Source organism: Amblyomma americanum, chromosome 6 (genome assembly GCF_052857255.1).
Source record: "Amblyomma americanum isolate KBUSLIRL-KWMA chromosome 6, ASM5285725v1, whole genome shotgun sequence".
NCBI classification, from domain to species: Eukaryota; Metazoa; Arthropoda; class Arachnida; order Ixodida; family Ixodidae; genus Amblyomma; species Amblyomma americanum.
Window position 1 is genome coordinate 169,064,143 of NC_135502.1, and position 26,567 is coordinate 169,090,709.

Consider the following 26,567-nt stretch of genomic DNA (forward strand, 5'->3'; position numbering starts at 1 on the left):
CTTTGCCACTGGTGGCGAACTGCAGGCGTAATGGCCACTCCGACACGCAGCCGCCTCAGAGAGACCTCCTCCATCCGTGATAGGTTGGGAGGAAGGGGGTGGGTACACGGGGGAATAAGAGCACGTGTACGCCGCCTGAGGGAGGCTGAAGATGTTAAATGTGTCAGAAGTTGATCTGGTGGCCAAGAGGCAGGAGTGTTTGCGGTACGTCCGCTAAACGAGATGACATGTCAGATGCGATACTATCGACATCTGTGCGTGCTTGAAGCCAGTGTATGAGTATAGGGACCGGGTAAGATTTGCAAGCACCATGTATGTCCTGGGAAACCCGAAGGGTACCACGCACTTTCTTTAGGTGCTTGAGAGCTTCTTGGGAATGAGTGAATAGGTGTACCTGGTTATAAGGACGGTGGTCAGGTAAAGCTGCTATGGCATTTAAAATTGCTTGGAGCTCCAAGGGAAGAAAGAGGTGATGAATTTTCATTACAGTAGGTCTGGCGGCTGTAGAGTTGAGGGTGTGTCGGGCTTATAAAAACAGTTGATCCCCCGTTGAGGTTATGGCGACATCTGTGTAAAGGATGCAATCATCATGTTGGGTAAAAAAAGTTGATGGTAATGGCGGAGAGGAGAACTCTGACTTCTTATGACAAGCTGGCTTGTGTGATGTAATGTGGCAATAGTCCCATGGAGGTGGTTGAGGCTCGAACGTTGGACGAAGAGAAACTTTCCGTGCTCTGTTGGTTTGTCGCTGGGTAATTAAATCTTCCAGTGGGTTGAGCTGCACATACTCCTGCAGCAGACAAATAGGAGTTGCTCGGGGTAGGCCAGTAATGACTCGCATGGCTTCGTAGTTTAGTGCTTCGAGTGTAGACCACTGGCGTTTCGTAAGTTGTTGAAACTGAGCTGGTATAGGAGCCGAGGTTGAAAGACAGCACGAACAAGTCGACAAGCTGTATCGGAGCGGGCACTTCCAGAGCGATTGGCTATTCTGCGGATGAGGCCAAGTGGTTTATAGCACTCTTGCGCATAGCTGATAACGAAGCCGTGCCTTTGCCTGAGGAATGAACATGCAGGCCCAATACATTGGTATGTTCTACTTCAGGAAGAGGTGCGTTGTCAATAGTGAGCCCGAACGGAGTGGCTTTGAAAATACGGCGGCCGGCTTTATTGCCCACATGAACGTAACAGGATTTGGAGAGGTTGAGGGAGAGGACAGTGTTGGCAAGAAAGTTGTGTAAGAGATTGAGGACATTTTGCAGACAGTCTTGCTGCACCTGAGCTGAGCGATTTGTGGACCAGAGAGTGATATCGTCTGCATATGCCAGAACTTGAACATTAGGAAGGGTGGAAAGACAGTGTATCAGAGGAATGAATGCGATGTTAAATAGAGCTGGGGCTAAAACTGAGCCCTGCGGTACTCCGCGAATAGAAATGAAGGGGCTTGTACGTTTACCATTAACACGGATAGCAAATGTCCTTGTGAGAGAAAAGCATGAATTGCTCGACGTATCTGCAAGGGCATGCCAAGTGATGACATAGTGTTGAGAATGGCTTCGTGAAGAGTGTTGTCGTAGGCCTTCGTGATACCTGTTGCCAGGGCTGTGCGAACGAGACGGCTGTAAGGTGAACGACGTATCACGTCGTTGGCAAAGTGGTCAAGACCATCTTCAGCTCCGTATCCTGGTCGGAAACCAATTTGGGAAGACGAATATTTCTGATGATTTTCGAGCCACCAGGAGGGTCGAGTGGGAAGCAGTTTTTCATACAACTTGCAAATAGTTGGGGTAAGAGGAATCGGTCGTAGGGGCCCATGAGTTGTGGGTGATTTTCCAGTCTTTGGTATTGGAACTACCACTGAATGTTTCCAATCTGGTGGCATCTCACTGGATGTCTAGATTTCGTTAACAATTCTGACAAGTGAAGTCAATGCGTCACCGTCAAGATTCCGGAATAGGGCATAAAGTACACCGTCATGACCAGGTGCAGTGTTAGGGCGGATGTCTTCAATTGCAGCTATAAGCTCAGCCGTGGTGAACGGGCATGTTATCTGATCCTCTGGCTCATGTTTGTAACTGACCGGAACAGGTGCAGGTGAACAGTCATAATTCGGAAAAAACTGAAGGGCAGCTTGCGAAGCAAGATCATCTGGAGAAAGACGAAGGACAAGACGAATACTCTCGGCATAGTCTTTGACGGATGGCTTGCGTTCAATGGAATGAAATACATGCCACAATTGGCGATTCCCGACAGGAGTACTGAGTTGAGAACACCACTCTGTCCACCGCTTGTGCAGAAGGCGTTTAGAATACCGACGGGATTTAGCGGTGACTCTGTGAAGTTCCGTTCGTGCATTCTGGTCTGAAGGATGCTGAGTGATGTACACGCCCAGCTGTTTGCACTTTGCCCAGAGATTAAGGAGGTGAAAGTCAGGATGTGGTTGGTCTTCGTTGACATTGGAAGAAACTATGTTCTGAGTTAAGACAAGCATAAATGTAGAAAGTGCTGAGGCAGGAGTTATTGAGGCGAGGCGACCATCCGTGCGAAGACTGTCCCAAGAAGTTACATGGACCTTCCGGCGAATTTTACGCAATGTACTTGAAGCAAAGTCGATTCGGATGGGGGAGTGATCTCTGCCCCAGGTGTCTGCGTCACAAGACCAGTGAGGATTGCCGGGACCCAGCCACCATGTAAGGTCCGGAGTTGATGGAGGAGCACGCGGGCGGGTATAATTAGAGGTTTTGTTCAGAAGTGTAAACGACTGGTCAAAATACGTGTCGTAAATCTGATCTCCACGTTCAGAGTTATGGGTGTAACCCCAGGCTGTATGTGGCCCATTAAAATCTCCTCCAACTAGTATGGGTACACCTGGGTAAGAGGTGCGCAGATGTGTAAGCGATCCAAGGTTGAGTGTAGAGGATTGGGGTCGGCCGTAAAAAGAAACCAATAGTACTGGAGTACGTTGCGGCTTAGTTAGAATGGCAATTACTTCTTGTCGGGTATTGCACCAACGACACAGGTCAATGGGAGAATGTGGTGTCGAACAATGAACATATATAGCTGCTTTACCAGGAGCAAGACCACTAGGGCGGTCGGGTATTGATGAATTGTGATATGCACAATAACCAGAGAGAGGAAGGATGGCATTATGCTCCTGGAGAAGGAAAGCCCAAGCAGAGAGTTCGCCTTCTTGAATGCGCAGCTTCAATTCAGGGAGCTTATTAAGACCCCGACAGTTCCATTGCACGACATGGGAAGTAGCGTTAGAAGCCACTCGCTTGCAAAACAGATGCAATCATCTGAGGGAGTTGCTGCAATAGGATAATGAGCGATGGCATTGAAGATGTTGTTACAGCTTGCTCTGATTGGTCATATTTTGAGTCTGAACGACTGTGTACATTGGAAAAGGAGGCGCTTGGCAAACAGGCTGAACTGGCGGTATATGCGGACGTTGTACTAAGAGAAAGCGACGTCGGCAGAGCTGATCAAGTTGTTGGAGAACGTTGGCGATCGCGACATCGATGGCAGAGATCTCATCAGGCATAGAGGAGGTTTTTGGAGGAAATTATGTTCTCTTTTCCGCTGGGTATGGGAACCTGTCTTTACAAAAGATGCATAGGAAGGGCGGATACCGGAAGGTGTAGGCAAAGATGCTGGCGGTTTTTCAGTATCTGCCTCATCTGTGTCTGTCGACAGAGCAGCAAAACGGTTGGAGATCTTGACTCCAGCCTGAGTAGGCGCAGCTAGCGGACGACGTTTCTTTCGAGGGCATTTAGATTAAGTGATGTCGTGGTCATTTGTCTTACACAATAGACACCTGAATGAGGGAAGACCGTCTGCTGGTGGTTTGGGCAGAGTGTCTTGGGATGCAGGGTACCACTTTTTGATATGACCTTGTCGCAGGCACCGATAGCAGTAGACTGGTGCAGGACGGAAAGGCTTCGGGTGAACGATTCATCAAATGTAGAAGAATCGGGTAGGAAGTTCTAACGGCCCCGCAAGCAGTAGAAGAAATGTGCCTAGGTTTCCTAGTCGACGGGCATTAAGCACTGAATGGGTGTCAGAGTAGAGATCCGTCATCACTTCTTTCGGAGGCGCATTAGGTTCGAGGTCATAAATGACACATCTCTGCAAGCCGGGTCCTGATGCTAGTTTGGCCTGCACAGGTATATACTGTGACTCGCTGATATATAATTTGTCAATGCCACAGATCTTTTCAGCTTCGGCAAGTGACGCTACTTCAACGGTGACAGAATTGGGGGGATGGTGGTAAATAAAGCCGCGGTATCCTGAGATGCCCAGTGCACGGTCAAGGAGCTGCTGCAGCGATCTTGAAGGAACTGACGTTATGTCGTATTGCGCGGTAGGCTTAATGTGCACTCGGAAGGAGCGATCAAGTGTCGGGAGTGGATAGTTTGATGGTGTCGTCTTTGAAGGGGTAAGATAGGTTGGAGTGGCCTTTACCTTTTTCGCAGCCGGTTCAGTACTGTCATCAGAAACAGTCCTCACAGGAGAGGACAGGAGTGGTGTAGGGGTAGGCACACGAACAGGCAAAGTGGTATGGATTATCGATGGTTCGTCCCCTGCAAGTGAAGGCGGTGACTTGAGCAGCGATGAAATACCGGGTGCAGGAGGAGCTGAAGTGCTGAGGAGACATCCTTGAGGCTGAAGAGTAGGCAAAACGGCAGACGCATTGATAGCAGGATGTGATCTTTCCACATCGTAATTACTCTTCATGTCCATTCACCAGGCTGATTTAGGCCTGCGCGCCTCACGGCACGAACGTCGACATCGTGAAGGAAGTGTCGGAGGGTCCGTCCCGAGACCTTGCGGCGTTCTTGGGATCTCCAGGCAGCGTGAAGAGATGACACTATAGCCGGAAAGGTAAACACAGCACATAAAAGCACAGAAGTAGCCGATTGGTGCAGAAAGGGCGACAGCCCAATTTTGTCTTCATCGTCTTCACGTGCGCATTCTTTGATATGCTTATCGCTTGTTCATTCTTTGGTGCTGGCGTATGTTTTATCTGGCTCAGGATTTTTTTCTTTTATTTTGCTTTGATCGAGTGTCTAGATTTGTTTATCGCTTGTTTATTCTCTGGTGCTGTCTAGACGCTGCCTTATATATGGGGCTGCGGACTCATCAAGCCACCAAGTGGCAGCTTTTTTTCCGTAGCCCCTCCGTCTGTAGCACCTGATGGAAAATAAAGATTTGATTTGATTTGATATGATTTGAATAATGTCCCAAAGCGATTAGGTAACTGAGGGACAAGTAATGTTAGTGACATCAAAGCATCACTGCACTCTGGAACGCGGAAAACGTTTAAAATTTCGCACGAGCACAACGGCGCCAGGAAATTTTCAAATCAGTCTGCGCATCATTTTGACATGATGTTTTGACATTTTAAGACACATTAAGTCTCAAATGACACCTTAATTAGCATCTGTGCAGTTTTTAACGATTCAATATATACTATATTTTGATCTCATTAGCCAAAATGTCTAAACGTCTCTACTGAAATGTATACTGAAGAAGTTGGCACAGAAAAACGAGGACAAGCGTGGACTAGCCCAATTTCAGCTCTCCTACTGAAATGTGTCTCAAAAGTGGCCTTGAACACAGTTGCCTTGACGGATCAGAGATAAGTTCTGCCGTCAAGCAATCCTAAATCCGCCTCGTGTGGTAGAAGTCCACTTGTGGCCTTTTTTTTCTCACAAATTCGGACAGCCGGAAAAAACAGACCTGCCCAGGACCGCAGTGATACTCAAGTTGACGCTTCTGATGAAGGATCGCTTAGTGTCGAATTTGACGCTGGTTAGAGCGTACGAGCTATGAGTCGAACTCTTCTCTTGGGAGTGAAACACGAACCACCTTTGCACGCTTAGTGTTCGAAGCTGGGCTAGCCCCCTAAAGGGCGCAGCGGGGTTTGCGGAGCCTCATGTCATGCACACACCCCTGAAGAAGCCGGGCGCCGGGCCGTGGGGTGTCCTGTGCCCATTTTTACCAGTGGGTGCCCGGCGGTGGGGTTTCGAACCAACCACCTCCCGCAGCCGAAGCGGACGCCCAGACCACTAGGCCACGACTACTGTGGCCAAGACCATTTTCCCAAGCATCTCACACTAGAACAGCGAGCACAAGGTCGGGGGAAATCTTGTAGCCATTAAACAACCGGTGGGTACCAGGCGGCACTGGGGATCGAACCCAGCACCTCGCGGATGCGAGGCGGATGCTCTGCCACGGCCGGAAACTCTACTCACATAAATGCAGAGGAGGCTGCAATCACCTTATCGGCGACCAATGGAAACTAACATCACATTCTCACCGATTCGCAAGCGGCATTCTGAAACTTCGCTGAAGGGACGATTACCCCGCTGGCACATAGCAGAAATCAAACACCCAGTTTGGGTACGTGGCCATCGAGGGGTGGGGAGGAATGGATGTTTATACAGTGTCACCCGAGCATTTGTTCCCCAAGTCCCCATTTCCTTACCGATTAGCTAGAATGGTCAGATGTGCTCATAAGATATGTCGGGGAACATAACATATGTATTGTACTTAACACATATACTGTCTACGGTCGGGTCTGCGTTTTTGCAGTATGTTAGCGTATGTTCGCACAGAAAATAAAACTAATACGCACACCTACAATTATTTCAAACCGTTGGATAGATGCAAAGTTGAACCATGACAAAGAAGAGAAAGTTGGCATAATCATAAATCAGTTCTCATTCCTGGTGAATTCAGCGCAAGCAAGCGAGCTCCGGTCTTCAGTTCAGTTTGCTGTGAAAAGAAATATATATTATCGCTTTATTTGTGTGTTTGTTCAAATAAATGTAAATGCCCCAAATTCACGGTGTTAGCTTGGGGTCTCGGGGCAATAGCAAATGTCTAGTATGCAGTAAATGTTAACTGGTTCCATCCAGCATCACGAACGTGAGGGAAACATGTAAGACGGTTCTTCAACTTTGAACTAGGTGTTTTATTCGTCCAATTTCATTTGTGTCGACATGTGATGACTGGAAGTTACATCGCTAGTCGCGCTAGGTATATCATTTCCTGAAAGAGTGCGAAAAAAGCTTTCGAAGGTTAGAAAAAGAATTGCGTTCCTGCGGTCCACATAAATTCTTCGCCCACTGAGTGGTGCGCACGAAGGCTAGTGGGCCGCAGGACGATAACACAAACTATAGCGGGCCTGCGGTGTGAAGGATTGAAGAGTATGATAAAACTGATACGCGCAAAATACCGATAACGTGGGCTTGAGTTTAGTGCATACCAAAAATGAGCCCGGCCTTTGATCACTAGTTTGTGCAATGCCGTCAAATCTATTATGGAAGTCGCCCAGGAAGGCGACCACGGCCACATTTATTGGGGGGCTGCCGGAGAGGAGACAGCAGCGGAGCGGCGGCGGCCGCTTCCGACGTTGGCCAAGGTTGATGATTATAATGATGTCCTCAGGCTGAATCCGAGAGTTCTATCTAGGTCGTGCTGGGACACTTTGTCCTCTTCGGCATTTCGCCACTGGCGGCTGCGAGGGTCGCTACACTATTATATTTCCGTCTGCTAGGAATGAGTGAGAAAGCAAACTGTCCATCGTCCGTAGGGACTGCAAAGTGGCCGTATATCCTACAATTTAATCCCGAACATCTCATGCGGGCTGCGGATCGTGAAATAGACGTGTGGAATGAATCCGCCTTGCCCTTTTCCCAGCGGGTCCCGGAGGTCCGGAGACGCCCCTGGGCCCCATTGGTCCAGACTCTCCCTTCATGCCCTGCTCTCCTCTGTGGCCCGGCGAGCCCGGAATGCCCTGCAAATAAACGAGCAAAAAAACTGAGACCCATATTGCTCTCAAAATTGGGCGATTTCTTGCGGGCAAAGGGTGCACTGCGTTAGCTCCGTGAAGTATTAGGAACATAATAATAATAAGGTCAAAACTCGGCGCAGCGGGTATCCAGGAAGAGCAAGAGGCCCCCCGTAATGAAGGCCTCCTTCATTTCTTCTCCCCAGTTTTCTTGCCAGTAATCGTGTCGGGATTGCATCACCCAGCTGCAGATCCCATCCCATGCAAGAATCTACTTTCTACCCTTGCCGAAAATGGAGTCTTTCTCAGTGAGCTCCTTTCCAGCCACAAAAGAACCAAAACTACGCTGAAAAAAAAAAGCAGGAAACGGCATAGGCAGAGCAAAGCCGTCAAAGATCAAAAATATATTATAAAACGATTATCTACAAACGGCCAGGGCGCAGCGAAATGGCTCTCTAACGTTCTTCCCATCATTAAATAAAGAGAATTTTTCTCCATACCGCATCACCGTGGGAAGTTAACTGCTGCGGTCAACATCCTATATCTTTGATACGCGCTGATGGCGGTTTGTGGTTCCTCGTAGCTGCTGATTTAGCGCGGGCTTTATTTATTAACGAGATATTAGAAACCCATTGCTTACGACAGGATTGGTGAACAAACAAGCAATTCTCATACCTTCATGGAATAAAATTTAAATAACAATCAATGCATGGTGACACGGAAAAATCATAATTTAAGCACAATAAAGGGATAGACACGGAAGAGAGAAAACGGTATTCAGTGTTAGCAAACGCATTCTCAATTTTTTATTCTGAAACACCTCTCCAGGTAACAAGTGCCATTTCCTTATTGCTCGCGGGGAGTGTAAATGTTTATAAAGGTTTGTGCGCGCATAGTAGGGAAGCCGAAGGTGTAATCATCGTTGCGACGGTCCACCACGTTACTGACAGCACGGCGTAAAGCTTTCGCGGCATTTCAAGTTGGTCTCTGAACTCCAGTGTTATCGTTTGCCAACACGGGAGCGAATGAGACACGTGTGGAACAAGCGAAATGACAGCGCACAAGGGATGCTCACCGGCGCACCCTTCACTCCTGGCAGTCCATTGCTGCCTGACAAACCTGGCGGTCCTCGTGCGCCAGGAAATCCCGGCTGTCCCAGAGGCCCGGTGTCCCCCTGCGGAAGATGAAGCCGCGAGTATCAGTGAACATGCTGTAGACGCGAGCTCGTCGCGCGGTTTCTGGAAACCGTGGTCAGAGACCAAAAGCAACCTACGTAAGGGGCATATCGACTGTAGCAAAAAGACACGGCCTCAGTGGAGAAGGGAAAAGGACACGAGCTAGTGAGTCATTTTATGATGTCCACGTCCTTCCACATTATGTCCGTGCTGTTCTTGTGCTAGTTAAGAAGCCTCATTAGCGAATGACGACATAGCCCATGTTAGGGCTGTGTCTGAAAGCATCCTGTGGGTGGCCAGCCCGCAGGATGCACATGCACGGAGTCTTTTATGGTCGGTTTAGTTAGCGCTTCGTGGCTACAGCCTTCAACAAGCAGCAAATGTATACGTTCACAGCCCGCCGCACAGTACGTAAATGGGCCAAAATCTCCATAGTTTTGAGAGCCTCCGGCTGGCTTTCCAGTCATTCATGTAGAGGAGTAAAGTCATTGTCTCTTATAGCTTTGTATACATGAGCCCGACGGGAGAGGGACGAGTGAGGCATCGGGATGAGCGAGGACAGGTCACCTTCTCTCGATGACTGCTCGCTTGCATTATCTCGATCTTAGGGGCTTGAGACCAGTCAACATAGTGCTGCGCGCGCGTGTTTTTATTGCCCCATCATGGAGTAACAACGCGCACAACCTGTACATATTTCTTTTTGTGTAAATAGTTTGTGTATATTACCTCTTCCCATATCCTATCTCTCTGACCCCTCAACTCTTTCATTTAATTTCTCCATTCTGCCTGCTTCCCTTTACTTCCGCTGCCCCAGCTCAGGTGCTTCAGTATCGATAGCAGATGCCGATGCTGCCAAAAAATTTTCCTTCCTTTTTATTATTATTTTAATAAAACCACTACTACTACTACTACTACTACTTGTGCTTGTAACCGGAGAGACTGCAGCGACGCCCAGTTTAGAGCAGTGCAGTGCGCGGGTGCAAAGATGGTTCAGCTAGTACCAGAGGTTGGGCGACATCAGCGCAAAACAGGCTCTTATTTCTCCACTCCCCTTTTACCAACAAAAGTCTTTGACTCGAAAGCGCTTACATGTATCTTGCAGGCGGGTTGGTCTGATCCTGACCCAGTCCCAATCTACCGCTGACCAAGCCCCACTCTACGGTCGCCTATCCCGACAAGCTTCTGTTTACATCACCTTATTCAAACTACATGTAGACCCGATACCTCGCTTTGCAGTGTGATCAAACAATAGCGCTAGATAACAGGAACGCGGAAGATACACGTACGCGTGCGCAATGGGGCCTGCGCACGTGTCACGCCCGTGCCTGTGCCTTCCGCTGTCCTGTCGTCTCGCGTAAATATTTGATCGTGAAAATATGTACGAACCAGCAGAAAAGACCATACTTGTCATAAAAGCCATAGGTTGATAATAAGAAAAGTTGGCGCAGAATCCTCGAAAATTAGCGTGTCACAGGACATGCGTACACTTATGTATGTAACTTCATGGCGAATGCATCTTGTGGAACTCGACAGTCGTGTTTCGTGGAAGTCTGCATGAGCTCGAGCGAAAGCTTACACCATTCAGGGCTAAAGAAACCACTAACCTGGATGCCTTTCTCCCCTGGAACGCCATCTTTACCAGGAGGTCCCTGAAAACGATGGAATGCGGAAGAAAATGCCACAGAGCTCTTGTTTCCCTGAAGCAAACCTAATTTTTATAGAATTAGCAGACCGCACCACGTATATAGTTTATTTGGCTGCTTGTTTTTATTTCACAAAGCCAAGCCGACTTCATGTTTTTTTCTTGTGTGACTTTCGCCCAACGAATTTAGATATAGCTCTCTTTCGATTCCCTTTGACAAACGCTCTGTTGCCTCAATAAAACCCAAGCGCAATTTCAAGCTCCCGCCGACAGCGACAAAAGTCGTCTCTTCAATCAATAACAACAAAAAAAAACAATTTAAAAGCACCGCGTGAGCTTGAGTCTAGTAATGACGTTTCTCCCGCACGTCAGCCCGAAAGCAAGCAGTTCATCTGATGGCAGTGCGCTGCTGTACGGCGGTGGATAGGTTGGAATTCGGGCATTGGAACGTTCAATATTAGTATTAATAATAATAATATTAATAATATTTATTTTTCCAAAACACAGTACGTGACGGCCGGTGTTCATTAAAAATGTGTTGTTCTGACAGCTCGACTACGCCACGGGCACGTGGACTTAACATTTGGCGGCAATACAGTGGCGTAAAACGTGTGAGCACGTGGAGTTTATAGATAAAATGGACGACTACACAGATTACACAACCATTATACAGAAACAATACAAAAAGCAAACAAAAGCATTTTTCACTGTTACACAATTCGCAGTGGAAACAAAACGCGAGAGCCAAAATTAGAGCAAGAGAAAGAAAATGCCTCATGTCTGAAGTTAACCGGTCGCGAGGGTGGCACCTCTCAAAAAACGATGAGTTGAGGTGAGTCAGGGTATGCTGTTACATGCTGCCTAAGCTCTGGAGTACATTTCTGTCAATATGAGTGCGAAATAGTTACGGTCGGCAATGCAAAGAAATTCCCTTTTCAGAACATGCGAAATTCAATGAGTTATGAAGATTTTAAATTTGCAGGGTTTAACGTCCCAAAGCGACTCAGGCTGTGAGGGACTCATGAAGATTTTATCCGAAGTTTGAATCATCTCTATTTGCTGACCTCATGACTTCATTTGCCGCGTTTAAAAGCCTCTTCACATTGCCTACTGCGTCAAGTTACTATGCTTTGCAGTTGGAATGTACCCCGTGCCAAGAGTGAGCATTCCGTATATTTAGTGATCGAAATCTACTCCGTGACTAGGAAAACATATCCTGCCCATAAAAATGAGTGCGTCAGAGAACAGCTTATTGCCTTTAACTCCGCGTGGTCTTATTGTGTTAGTGTGCAAACGGTGACCACAGGGCCCCTTGCATTCTTTACGCTACAGGTTCAAATGAGGGGTGGCAAAGAATACGTGTGTTTTTTATGAATCCCTCTAATTTCGCCATCAACAAACGGGTCTATTACTGGTGGAAAGAAAGCATGGTACAAAAGGGAAGAGGGATAAACTGCATTTTCACTGAGAGCAAAAGTTGCATGAGGTCGTCCTCAGTGCGCGTTTGACGGAGCAACTGGTGCGCCCAGTTGTGTGAGAGTAGCAGGACACTCACCACAAGTCCGTTCTCACCCGGTACTCCCGGTCTCCCCGGCTCACCCCGCGGGCCCTGAAGCCCCTGGCTGCCCTTGGGGCCTGGTCCGCCGGCGTCACCCTGCAGCGGGGGAAAGGCGCTCTGTTTAACTTCTTTTCATGGCGAATTCGTTTGTGAGGTTTGCACTGTGCGCGTGTATACAGACGACAGGAGTACAATCGGTTAGCTTTTAAGCTCGCGACGCATTTGCGACGGAATGTTTGTCCAGTTTGTCCGCAGGAGTGACAGCCAAGGAAGCAACGCCAGTGCCGTAAAAACATCCATCTCCGCAAATTGCAGCACCTGTACTAGTCAATAGACATTGAATACGGACCAAGTCATGTCACATTCCTCGTTTAGAGAGTTTTCAAGCCGATGGGAGTCGGGGCGTTTTACAGATGCGGTAAAAGAAAGCGATCGGAGAACGTCCTCGCAACAGGTGCCGGAGCACTTTTAAGGGATTAGCAGCACTTTTAACAGTACAACAACTACACATGAGCACACTTTTCAGCGGGAACTGGAGTTCTATCTATACCCTGGATTTGATATTTTCCATGATTTAGAAACCAAATAATCACCCAAGCCATATAACGAATATTCATGACACCAGGCATCAAGGACACCAGGCTTCAAACGTTCTATTCTCGTGTGCACCATTCACTGGAATATGCGTTAATCATTAGGAATCCCTACCAAATCACCCTCAACAATATACTTGAAGTCGTCCAGAATAAAGCCGCGCGATTCATCTTGTCGTACTCGAGATTTCAAAGCGTTTCATCTTTGAAGGAAGAGCTTAACATGCCGCCTCTCGCAATTCGCAGAAAATTTGCCAGATTATTCTTTCTCCACACTCTCTATCACAGCAGTACATATTTGGCTGGTCGCTTATTTTACCGCCACCTCATATTTCGCGTCGCGCCGATCATGTCTACAAAGTTAACCCTATCTTCGCTCGGACGGAAAAGTACAAGAATTCGCCTCTAGCCTTGTCAATAAAAGAATGGAATGAGTTGCCCTCCAGTTTTGCTACCATAACCCAGTTTCCCTTATTTAAGTCCTAATTGCTAACTTATCGGCAACCCCAGCGTGTTCAGTAACAGGATTTGCTTTTTGTATCACTTATTCGCAAACCAATATGTTCTCTTCGTTATTTGTGCATTGTTTGTAACAGTAATTACGTTGCTATGTTGTTTCTCAGCTTGCCGTATTAACCACCTGAAGTGGTTTTTCGTATTTGAAAATTGGGCTCTGACTTATGTCCCCCCTATGTAATGCCGCCAGTGGGCCTTTAGGGTATTTGAGTAAAATAAAAAAAAAACATTTTCCTCTCCAGATGTCAGGAGAATAAAGTGCAGCAATGGTATTCCCGAAGAAATCGGGTAAATTACACGCTAGTGTACCATTCAAAAATAATTTTACCCCTTGTCTACGATCGGAAGTTTAACCTGTTCTAAAACATTCTCTTAATTGTTTACTAAGCGAAGCTTATCCCGTACTACGCCGTTAACTTAAACATAATGGCCTAACATTTCAAATGCTTTCTAACTACTACATGATCTTCCATGCTCTATTAGTTTAAGTCGAATCAAAATTTGCTGCAATTTTATTCAGTTTTATTTGTGCTATCTAGTGTCATTTACTGATTCATGTTTGGATTCGGGAACCTGAGAACCGCATGAATAAATACGTTTCGTGTATCGGGAGAAGTTAAAGGTAGCCATTGGCGACGTGTTTTTTTTTAATTTTTCAGATACTTTTTGCCTGAAGTAGTAAAGGTCCGATCAAGTGCGACCAACAGCCATGTGGACCTTTGTAATTTATAAATATGCCTACACTTCCCAAAATTTTACGCTGCTTTTGCGCTATTGATACGCCGTATGTAATTTCCTGGCTGTAATTAAACACGTAGGGCAGTGTTCAACTCACCTTCATTCCTGGAGACCCCGGGAATCCTGGCGGACCCGGTCGACCCACAGCGCCCTTGAAAAAGCACCAACTTAAGCATTAGTCACTCGGCTGCCAGCGTGAAAAGTTCACGTCTCTACGTGTCAGTACCAGGTAAACCTGTGTGTGAGGCTGTTCCTATAATATTGCCTGCGTGCCCTAATCATTTCGTGTGCTTGAGGGCACTCAGAACGACCACCCGGCCCTTGTCTTGAGGTTGTGGCCGAGAGGCCTTTATCACGCACGCAGTCGTACCAACTTTTCTGGAGCAAAAAGGCTTTATTGGAAGCTGAATGTTTCATAAGCGTGCAGCGTCAAATCCTCGCCCTATTCAAATGCACATTTTATTCTATCAGTGAGCACCTGAAAAGCCCAAGACTGTAATATACAGTGTGCAAAATACGTGAGCAAAAAGCCTAGATAATTGTTATAATTATTCATAAACAACTCCTAGCTGTTCTCTCCCAAGATTACATTCAGGTGTGTGAGCGCGATTGATATCACAGCCGGACGTTCCCACGATATACAAAGTGTGCCATCTAAGATTAGCCCAATTTTTAAAAAGAGTCTTTTTCAGTTAGAAGAGTGCTTATTTCGGAATAGCACTGTCAGCGGTGCAGTATATTAGAATGCAGCTAAAACGTGCTAACTAGGAGGCTGCTAACTAATCTCTCGTACTGAACTTGTTAACTATAACTCCTATGCTCCTTAATTATTTAAAGGCATGTAGAACACCGTACGTGATATTCATAGGAGGTCTTAGAATATCGAAAACGCGGTTCCCTTCGGAGCTGTGGATTAACACATTTTGCCTCTATCGACGAGTTACGTACACTAGAGAGGTTGCTTTGCCTGCAAGCTTCTCGACAGCGCATGTATTTTGGCGTGATGTAACGAAAATTTTCTGGACTACAGTGCCACGACTACCCGCGTTTTCGAAATTATAAAAACTGATATGGATATTACTTACGGTGGGCTGCATGCCTCTCAATAATTAAGAAATCTAGCACTATTTGTTTAAATGTTAATCATTAAATATTAGTTTACCTGCCTCCTAGTTAGTGCGTCTTTAGCTGCGCTTTGGTATACTATACCACTTACAATGCTAAGCTGAAAAAAAAGCATTTCTAATTGAAAAATATGTTCTTAAATATTGCGTAAAGTAATAGGTTAAAAACCTGGAATGTGCCTAGACACCTTGTATGTGCCACTCGTGAGCGCCGAACACAGTAACGAACGCTAACTTGGATGCAGAGCAAAGCGCTCTCTGCACGTAGGAGGTGTCAAGCAAAGACGCGCAAGCTTACCGTTGACCCTGGTGGTCCGGGCAGGCCATCGATTCCTCGTATTCCCTGCGATTAAAGTCGTCAGTTCACATTCCCTGAAGCTCATGCAGCTCGCGCGAACAAACCAAGGAATGCAACTCAGTTTGACGGATTTGTGGCACCTAATTCTTGGCTACTTCTAACGCACCCGGATATCAGCCACTGGCGTCATTTGTGGTCCGCCTGTAGTGAACACCACGTAACTTAAACTGGATATTTTAAACACTAAAATTCTCACAAAAATGGTGCTTATTAAGGACGGCTCTGCTTCTTCGTTTCAAAGTTCAATATCCAGCGCCCACGCAAACTAGTTCCGACAGCCACACAAAATCACCGAACGCTGGAAATTCCCACGGTGATTTCGCACCGCGCGGCAGAAAAGGGGCGGGGGGGGGGGGGGGGGGGAAGAGAAAAGTGAAAGTGTTTCTCCGGATTCAGGGCCCTCGAATGCACATTGAGGGTAAACTTAATTTAGCCTGCTTGAATCGATTATATACTTAATATGACAGACAGGTCGCTTTCTGTACAAAACGGAGATTTTAGAAGCTAGGAAAACGCCAGGAATGAAATATAGCTTTTACCACTATGGGCCATTTCGCAAAAAAAAAAAAAAACTGGGGTGATGCGAAGACTTTTTTTCTTCTTGCAGGCTCTTGTGCAAGATCAAGAATCTTGATCTTGCAGGCTCTTGTGCAAGATCAAAAATCTTGATCTTGTGATAGCAAGATAAAGAACTCCTTTTCAATGCAGGCATGTTTGAATGCATTAACTGTAAAACCGTTTTCAGTCTTTAATGCAGTAACTGTAAAAAAATTACTTTTAAATCTAATTTACTTAACAAGGAGTTTTTTAACTAAAAAAAAAACATCGTTATCAGCACAAAGAGTCTTTGAGTCCATTTATAATAAGGTAGAAAAATGGACCGATATGTTCTAAGCGTCCGTTCAACTGAGGCGGCTAAATAAAGTGGCTGACACTCGCCGTCCGGCCATGGGGGCGAGAAATTCGCAGGCAACAAAATTAACACTGCCGGATTATTTTCACCATAGTGTGCACTTGAACAGGACATAAAACAATCTCATTCAGAAGACATAATTGGGAACGTCTCAGTATCTAATTGCTTCTACACAGCCCTCCAAAATCCGAAGCGATATCACGCAAATATCAGGCCTCCCTAAAGGCGCTGATTTTGTCAACGTAATTTAACAAGTGTTGCTGCAGATGCGCAAATATTTCTTATTGCAGGACGACACAGCATGAAGTGAATAAGAAAGGTCCCCAGAAATATGCACAGATTTTTGCGTAAACTAAATTTGAAGGGTTCGGGATACATGTGGAAGGAAGACCAATTTCCACCCCACATATGAGGTGCCTACTGATCTCAAGCGTACCAGAATCATGTAATTATGCTAAAACCAATTATTTATTCGGAAAGCCGGTGCAAAGGAGTTAGAAACCTATTGAACAATTAGCTTACTTTCTTTTCCTTACAAGGTATGCGCGAAGATAATCGCTAAGAGAATCCGAGACATCTTGCACTTCAATCGGATACAAGGACAGGCCGGTAGTTCGAAAGGAAATCCGACAACATATTATAGCTATATCGCCAGTCAGGTCATAGAGAAATGTTCTCAACATAAATAGCTCGTTGCACAGTAATATGGGAGTATTGATTCATCAGCATCCACTCAGGGGCACACAGCTACGAAAAAAGCTATACAGTTTTCGCAGAAACATCAGTAAAAAAAAAACGTTAATTTAGCTGGTGAGGATTCTGTATACAGGCCAGGCGGTGGTCCAGTTTCGAGCCTCGGATAAGAAAGCAATCAAGCAAAATCAGCTACACCAAGGGAGTTTTCATGAAATTTAGAGTAGTCGCTCACCCAACCTTCATAGACTTAAAAAAGTATTTTGGCCTCTCTCTTCGCCGAGCGCAGCTGTAAGGATGTAATGCATGCTGAAAGAGCGTCGAGTATCAAGGGCGGCTATAGGTTGTGGAGTCCGCCCACCTGCGTTAGCCCTGTATTTTGGTTTATGGGGGTTTAACGTCCCAAAGCGACTCAGGCTATGAGGGACGCCTTAGTGAAGGGCTCCAGAAATTTCGACCGCCTGGGGTTCCTTAACGTGCACTGCCAGCGCACACTGGCCTCTAGAATTTCGCCTCCATCGAAATTCAACCAGCGCGGCCGGGATCGAACCCACGTCTTTTGGGTAGGCAGCGGAGTACTATAAGCACCCAGCCACCGGCGGCTTTAGTCGTGTCTTTTGGCTGCTGAACATTACCTCCTTCCGCCTGCTGGTACTCTGTAAGCTAAGCAGGGTGCACAATCTCCTTGAGTGCCAACTAACCCACATCGCTGCCTTGCTCCTTGAGTGCTTTCGTGAATTCGGAAGCTTTCACAATCTTTTTTTATTTTAAGCTGGGCAGCGCGCTCTTGCAGCGCACGCTCGCAAAACGGTTCGGGACAGGACAAAGCGACGAATACGGAGTAGTTCATGCTAGGCCCTCAGCCATTAAATCATACATCATCGCCGTTTGTCATCGCGTCGACTTCTTCGGTTTGCCGTCACGCAAGATTTGCTGGAGGTGATGCCTCTCTTCATCATCGCGGCCCCGTGCTTCGGAGCCTGCTGTCCGCAGAGGTCTTGTGTGGAATACTCTTGGCTACGCCCCTTCCGGCGCTTCCCCAGCCTGCCAGGTACGCCCCGACGCCGCCGCTCTTCTGCGCCCCACCCTAAGCACCGACCAGAAGACAAGACACAACGACCGTCGCCACTGACCTGAGACCCGACAGACCTCAAACACATGAGAACCTAGAAGACACGACGAACTACGACCCCACTGAACTGAGGCCGCTGCCACTGACCAGAGGCCACACTGACCACCCACCCACACATGAGAACACACTACGCCATCCCCAGACGTTGAGTGCGTCGAGAGCCCTCGGCGTTGACTTCCGAAGACCGGTGGCTCTTCAGTAATCGTGGACGTGGCTTCACCCGCTCGTCATCTGTTCATCTCTTTCATCTTGACGGCAAGCAATTTATCTTCTCTTCTCTGTTCATACATCGTGCCACGGCCGTCACCGCGTCCTGCGTTTCATCTTCACTGCCATTCTTCTAGTTCGCGCGATCGTTGACAATCGCTCGGTGGCCCTGAGTCATATGACGTACTAAAAGACGATCAAGCGGGCAGTGGCGCGGGCAGAAGCGCTCATGCTAGGCTCGCAGCCGTTAAATCATATCACCGCCATCTCTCCCACGTCTAGTTCTACGGCTTGCCGTCACGTAACAATATATATATATATATATATATATATATATATATATATATATATTGTAAGACATACAATCGGGGTTTCCTGCTCCAGCGGCCAGTGCCGCCGAAGGAAGGAAGGAAGGAAGGCCTCAGACGTTGCTGGCACATACCCATTACGGGGGAGTGGCCAAGACACAGGCGGTTAATTACTGGATACAGGAAAGTTTTGACGGGAAAAGGAGTGGTAATAGTATGTAGTCTGATAGATTGGAAGAGGGTAGGAAAGGGGTCCAGTTAACTTGGAGATCGAAGAAGGGACAATTGCTTAATGTGCATAATAGTACACAATCCCTGTAATGTTGCAATGTCGTACTGACTGAGAGCGGGAAAAAGAAATTAGAATGGAAGGCGCTGCGTTTCTTGAAGAAAATTTTGCACAGCAGAGCGCACACTCCTGTCGCTTCGTCCAAGCAAAGAAGCGCCAATGGAAAGAACAACCGCGGAAGACACAGGCAAGCCCCAGTTGATGAAATGGAATTTGCAAAAGACGCTTCCTCAAATGAGAAAAGCGGCGGCAGAACAGCAGGAAGTGATTTATTGTCTCAGGTTCGGCACAAAAAGGGCACAGTGGGGAAGCTGCCAGGCCAGATCTGTGAAGGTAGAAATTTAGAAGGGGAACCCGGCAACGCAAGCGCGTGAAAGAGACCTCTAGTCTGCGGGACCGCCAGTCTTTGCTACTCCAAGGATGCAGAAGATGCTGATATTCGGGAGATGATGTAAGAGCCGAGGCAGCAAATTCCTGAAATATTGTGTAGCTGCGAAACCTCACCGCAGCTGTATATGCACACGACGGCAGGACAGCAACAATTGGGCCGCTGAGAGAGGCTCTTGCTAAGGAATCTGCAACCTCATTTAAGTGAAAACCCATGTGACCTGGTACCCAAAGCCACCTTACCGAATTTAGATGGAGCGGAATCAATAATATAAAAAGGCGTAATGGCCGAGAGTCAGTGGGTGAGGATAAGGAAGAGCAAATGGACAGAGAGTCTGTCATAACTACAACCTTGGAAACGGTAGTTTCTAATTCTCGTAAGGCTAAGATTGCTGCTAATAATTCAGCCAGTAAAATTGGAGTGAAGTCAGGAAGACGGAGAGAAAAAGACCAATCCAGTGAAGGCGAAAAAATTCCCACACCTGCCTCTTCGCGATCCTGCGAGGCATCGGTAGCAATAAGAACATGAGAGGGAAACGACCTTAGGTGGTCCTGCAATAGACCCCGAAGAAGCGGGAAGGGCTGCAGCTTTCCATTCGATGGGAAAATGTCATCGAATTCAATCTGGACAGATGAGGAGTTGTTATATATTTGGCGGACATCTGTGAAATGAATATTTATGCGATCAAGGAGGGACTGCACGTAACATATCTGCGGGGTATGAAATCGAGACAAGGCAGCACTAAGAAGGGCGGAAGGTTGACTAAGAAACATACTGGAAGCGTGAAGAGGTGAGTCGCACAATCTTAAAAATGTTTGAACTGTTAAAAGGCGAAACCTAGCTGATAACGAAGGCATTCGCGCCTCAAGGTGCAGAACAGCATTGACGACATATTTTGGAAGCCCCAGACAAAGGCGCAACGCCTCACGCTCCAAAAGCACAAGAGGGCGAAGTTTATATGCAGGAGCTCCTGGGAATAAAACACACCCGAACACCAAAATTGGGCGGACGTACATTTTATAAATCATCAGAAGCGTATGCCTTCTCATGCCTGACCTAGCACTACAAAGCCTGCAGAAACTTGCTCAATGTGTGGCCGCCAGGAGAGAGTAGGGACGTATATTACACCGAGATACTTCACCGTCTGAACTTGAGGTATTATGTTATTTCTATAGACCAGACAGATATTTACAGGAACAGAAACTGGAAATACTAACAATGCGCATTTCTTCACATTAAGGGACAGATGAATTCTTCCTAGCCAGTTGTCAAGAACATTGAGGTAATTTTGCAGGGTTCGATAAAGAGTGTGAATGTCACCTGCTGATGCAAAAAATGCAATATCGTCAGCGTACCCATAAGTTTTCACATTCTAAATGCATGGAATTGAGCTTAGAAAAATGTAAAAAAGAACAGGTGAGAGAACTGATCCTTGCGGTACACCTCTTGTCAGTGGAAATCTCCTTGAGGAAACACCGTTTGGGCAGCAGTAAAATTCTCTATTTTCCAAAAAAAAAAACAGAAATCCAGGATACAAAGTAGCTTGAGAAGTTGAGTTCCTGTAATATTAGTAATAGAGTCGAGTGCTCCACGCTGTCGTATGCTTTACTGACATCCAAGGTGACAAGCGCAGCAAACTTTTTTCTATTGCGAACTAATATAATGCGACTCTCAAGGTCAGTATGAGCACACCAAATTCAACAACTCGGCCTGAAACCAAGTTGACATGGATTCAATACAGCATTTTCTGAAATGAATTACATGACACGGCTGAGAAGGACCCTTTCCACCAATTTCACTAGGTTCGATGTTAACGAAATAGGGCGTATATTGTCTAAAGTTAAGCCCTCCCCTTGCTTTTTAAGCAATGAAACTATTTCAGCAAGACGCCACTCATACGGTATCCAAGGACCTTTAATAGAATGGTTAATTAGTGCCAACAGGTCTGCAGGAGATTCATTGAACAAAATTTTGATCATAGATGAAGTGACCTTATCGGGGCCAGGAGCCGCTGTGGATAAGCGCAGGACAATTTGCGACAGCTCAGGCATAGAGACCTCAGTGAAATCACTTGAGGTGCATGTGAATATAGTAGGAGAAGGCAAAGCAGATGTAAAGCGAAGCTCTAGGCCACACGCAATATCCTCTAAGGCCTTTGCGATGTCAGCAGGGGACTGAACGAGGGATTCAATGTTGGCAGCCGGAGGAATCACCTTGTTGCGCCTCATGAAATTAAACAAAGCTCGTTTATTTCCTGATTGGGAAAGGAAATCATAATAATAATAATAATAATAATAATAATAATAATAATAATAATAATAATAATAATAATAATAATAATAATAATAATAATAATAATAATAATAATAATAATAATAATAATAATAATAATAATAATAACAATAATAATAATGGTTTTATTTGCGCCTAATGAATACATGGCGCGGGAGACCCGCAGTAAAAGCTGTCACAAGCGACAGCTTGACAAAGCCGGAGGCCCCCTATACACTTGACAGCATCATAGGCGCAATGAAACGGCATGTCTCATCCAAAAATTAAATAGAACAAAACATAAAAACATCTGCAATTACAATCACTCACAAGAACTACATAAAATTATACAGAAAATGTGGTAGAATGAAGTTAGAAAGCACTTACAAAAGCAATGAAACATTCATGTGCGATGGCAATGAGTTGTGACGTTCCTTGTGGAGTGTGACTTTCCTTGTGTGTGCTACGAGGTTCCACGTTCGACGGCGCGGCGTAGACGGAGACCCAGATGACAGCGGCATCATCAATTACCCAGCCATGCTCTTTGAGAGGGACGCTCAGGACGACATCGAGGGAGTGTGGAGAAGAGGATATAAAAATCGACATGCACTACGGAAGAAGGACGCTCAGGACGACATCGTTCGCCAAGAGGGCCTTCAGCGCCGAAACCCGACGGCGTGCAGCTTCTGCCAGCAACCGCTCGAGCCCAACTCCGGAGCCACTCCATCGCCCCCATGAAGTCGTCGGCACGTAAGCTCGGACGCCCCAGCCTCTGAATCTTAATCATGTATAATTATTGAATATATCTGTGTTTAAACTGATCCATACGGTGTCTCTTTGCCTCTCCGTCCCGTGTGGACCTGCGCATTACAATTTTGAAGTCATGAATGTCGCAGCATTCAGAGGACATTTGCTTTTGAGACCCCACTTCTTTCACCAGTGTGATGACCCCCATAATGCGCAGGTCCACACGGGACGGAGAGGCAAAGAGACACCGTATGGCTCAGTTTAAACAAACAGATATATTCAATAATTATACATGATTAAGATTCAGAGGCTGGGGCGTCCGAGCTTACGTGCCGACGACTTCATGGGGGCGATGGAGTGGCTCCGGAGTTGGGCTCGAGCGGTTGCTGGCAGAAGGTGCACGCCGTCGGGTTTCGGCGCTGAAGGCCCTCTTGGTGAAGGATGTCGTCCTGAGCGTCCTTCTTCCGTACTGCTTGTCGATTTTTATATCCTCTTCTCCACACTCCCTCGATGTCGTCCTGAGCGTCCCTCTCAAAGAGCATGGCTGGGTAATTGATGATGCCGCTGTCATCTGGGTCTCCGTCTACGCCGCGCCGTCGAACGCGGAACCTCGTAGCACACACAAGGGAAGTCACACTCCACAAGGAACGTCACAGAGTTTAGCGAAAGTAACAGATAAATTAAGCACATTTTGCTTCAAATAAAATTGAAAACAAAGTGAATACAGACAAGCGGTACAGTCAGGGTAAACAACAACGTGACAGAGTAAACAGGAATGGCAAGCGAAGTGTCCTAGTACATGTTGAAAAACCGGCGGAGTGTTTTGAACGTCACCTTTTCAAGTTGGATATGTTTATGATTTAAATCATTTAGTAACCGGGGTAGTTTGTATTATACTCCTCCTTTGCACGGGCGACAGTGCGCTTAAATGTTGCTGCAACATACTTATAATCCAGCCAATTTTTTGGGCATTGATTGATGAGAAGTTTCTTCCAAGCTGCTTTCCGTCGTCTATATGCACGCGTGCACTCAGCATTCCACGAATTGTTCGCGATTGCACCCTTTGTTCTCTTAACCAAAATTCAGACTTTTTCCTTGCATGGTCCAGTACTGAAAAGAGATATGCAGCCTTGCTTTCGGCACTTCTCTGAGCGCGAGTGTCTGAAATGATTTGGAGGGCTGATTTTAGCGTGTCTTTAAAGCAACTGTAATTTATTAACGTGCGCTGATGTCGCTCAGGAAGAGTTAATTTACACGCAAACTTGAAACTAATCGGTAGATGATCACTGTTTGCTGCACATTCAACAGGCGCCCAAGACATAACAGAGACTCCTGGGGAGGAAAAAGTTAAATCCAAGGCAGAGCGGCATTGACTGCGAACAAACGTAAGCAACCCGGAATTGTTGCAGATCAAGTTGTTGCCAGAAGCCCTAACAAATAGTCTAGAAACAAAGCTGTCTGTTTTAAACCCCCAAGTCACATGGTGCGAATTGAAGTCGCCAAGTAATAAAACCTGAGATCGGCTACTACACATGAGTAAGTCAAGGGGCCGAGTGTCACGCACACCAGACTTGAAATATGCATTAGCTACCGTAAAGGGCTGTTGACCTGGGACACTGAGGTCAACAGCAAGGATTTCACATTCGTTGTCCACATATTGAAAAGAAATGCATGCCCTGTGGCAAAACTTTGTAGATATGAGCACTAACAACCCTCCCCCTCGTGATGACCGGTCAAGCCGGAACGGATGGTAATCCTTGAGTTGATAATTGAAATTTGAAGTTAGCCATGTTTCCTGTAAAGCAAATAAATCTGGTAGAAGCTGATTGCATAGGCAATTTAAATCTGTGGAAGCTGAGAATATAAATCAATTCCACTGGAGTACACTTAAGAACCCTATCTTGGCGGAAGTGCCGAAGCCGCGACTGCCTTTTCTAGAATCCTGGTCTTAGCGTTTTGACTTTCGTTACTTTTCTTTGTCTTTGACTGGGGTCAAGATGGACCTGCCATATTCAGAGGACACCCACTTCGTTTCTGTGCACGGAGATCAGACTCCATATCCATACAATCCATAGAGGATGCGTCCATAACGCTATTCGAAGGAGAGGCCTGAGAGGTCTTTTGTTTCTCACATTATTTTTGGCCCTGTGGAGCGGAATCGATTACTACAGAAGGAGGGGTAGCTTCCGAAGCCAAAGAAGACAAGAGCGGAGCGGTGGACGCCTGCAGAAGATTGGTCATCTGAGCAGCTATGACCTGCTAAATGCACGTGGACACGGTTTCCATGATGCGATCCATTGCATTTGCCACAGCTTTCTCAACTGCCGCTGTAATAGCCTGGGACCAACTAGAATCCATTATGGGTGGGCATTTGGCGGCCACACTAGAGTAGCCTGAGGCTATGTCCTTGACTGCGGCAAAAGCCTCTCTCCACGTGCATCTGCGCTTGTCTATAACCTCGAGCACCTGAACTTCTTGTGCTCGTGCAGGACAGTCAGGTGAATCAGCAGGGTGAGCACCGCTACACAAACAACATTTCTCTTGCTGTTCAGGACATTCCTCTCTGCAATGACGTTCCCCACAGTCACAGCAGCGTAAGGCCGATTTGCAGGCTTTGCCGCTGTGGCCAAATCGCCAGCAGTTTTGACACTGAAGGGGCCGAGAGTTAAAGGCATCTACTCGAAAAACCAATGGCCACACCTTAATCTCTGACGGGCAAAATATTCCTGCAAATGTGGCAATGACGGACTCCGTAGGAATTTTTACTCCGTTAACTATCCTGCTGCATCGATGGACAGCAATCACTCCCGCAGGCGAGAGGTTCTCAAGCGTTTCCGTAGGGCTCAATCGAGAGTCGACCCCTCGGACCAAGCCCTTGGAACATGCTAGATGAGGCGGAATGCATGCGCTCACCGGGTGGCTGGCGAAGGTCGTACACTTTAGAAGATCTTCAATACAGTCTTTATCCGGCGACCTGCACAAAATACCACCCCTGCCGAACAGCCGGACATCGGTAATGTGCATGAAGTGCTGCGATGTGGACCTAAGAGCCGCCTGCACTGCCTCCGGGTTGTTCAGACGGATAGCGCCGCCATCGGAAGGCACTAAATCGACCGGAATGTTTGAAACACCACTGCGGAAAAAGAGATCATTTGGGAGCTGGTCTTTGGGAAGAGATGCCGACCAAGGGGAAAACCCCTGGCCAGGAGAAGAAGTAGACATTAAGCTCTCGTCCCGCACCCAATCAACCCAGAACAGGAGCAAACAGGCACAGACAAAAAGAAGGAGAAATTTAGCAAGCTAGCGCAACACCACACCAGGTACTTAGCCACTGCCCCGCAGCCTGGGTAGCTGAGCCGCGTCATTAGAACAGCCCCGGAACAGGATCCCTTCTTGTCTGTCTTCCTCTTCTTCTCGAGACACCGCCGAAGGAGAAAAAGCTGAAGAAGACGAAGCTGCCGCTCTCGAACTCTTGGCTTGGAGCTACGCTGTGTCAACAAAGATGTTGCCTCTCCACATTTCTTGTGCGTCTGATTTGCGTCTTTACATTTGGTGGAGGTGCTGCCTGTTCCGACAGCGTCAAGCTCACAAACGTCATCTTTTATCTGACCGACGTCGCCAACTTGTGGTTTCGCAACCACGAAGCCGATTTTTCTACCTGTGCGGCCCTCAAAACTAGCCTTACCGATGTCTTCGGCCGCCCCGCTGTCCGAAAACTTCGTGCCGAACAACGGTTGCGCAGTTGGGCCCAGCAGAGCGGCGAGAATTTCACAAGCTATATCGAGGATGTCGTTGATTTATGCAAGCGTCTGAATCCATCCATGAGCGACGCGGCAAAATCAAACACATTCCTAAAGGGATTGAGGACGACATATCTCAAATGTTAGTGTCCAAAAATCCTCAATCCTTCTCCGACGTCGTTTCTTTTTGTCAGAGCTATGATGAGCTCCGGAAACAGCGTCTTGTCAACCGCCGTACCATTTTCCCGGACGACACCCTTTCGAGCTTGGCTGTCGGCGGTCCTGTTCGCGATCAGTCGACCCTTCTTCAGCAGATCCAGCAGTTTGTGCGGGAGGAGGTCGCCCGCCAGCTATCGCTGTCTACCTGCCCACCCGCTCCA

At 46.9% G+C, this 26,567-nt stretch overlaps 1 protein-coding gene across 1 annotated transcript in view; it reads right to left on the reverse strand.

Moving 5' to 3' along the window:
* The window catches only part of LOC144094168 (uncharacterized), a 459,487-nt gene that overhangs the window by 188,934 nt on the left and 243,986 nt on the right, over window positions 1-26,567 (reverse strand). Inside the window, exons 16-21 of the mRNA XM_077628085.1 lie at window positions 15,440-15,484; window positions 14,115-14,168; window positions 12,168-12,266; window positions 10,575-10,619; window positions 8,871-8,969; window positions 7,694-7,801 (exon numbers count right to left, since the gene is read on the reverse strand). Coding sequence (XP_077484211.1) covers window positions 7,694-7,801; window positions 8,871-8,969; window positions 10,575-10,619; window positions 12,168-12,266; window positions 14,115-14,168; window positions 15,440-15,484 — 450 coding nt within the window. The remainder of the gene's footprint in view (window positions 1-7,693; window positions 7,802-8,870; window positions 8,970-10,574; window positions 10,620-12,167; window positions 12,267-14,114; window positions 14,169-15,439; window positions 15,485-26,567) is intronic.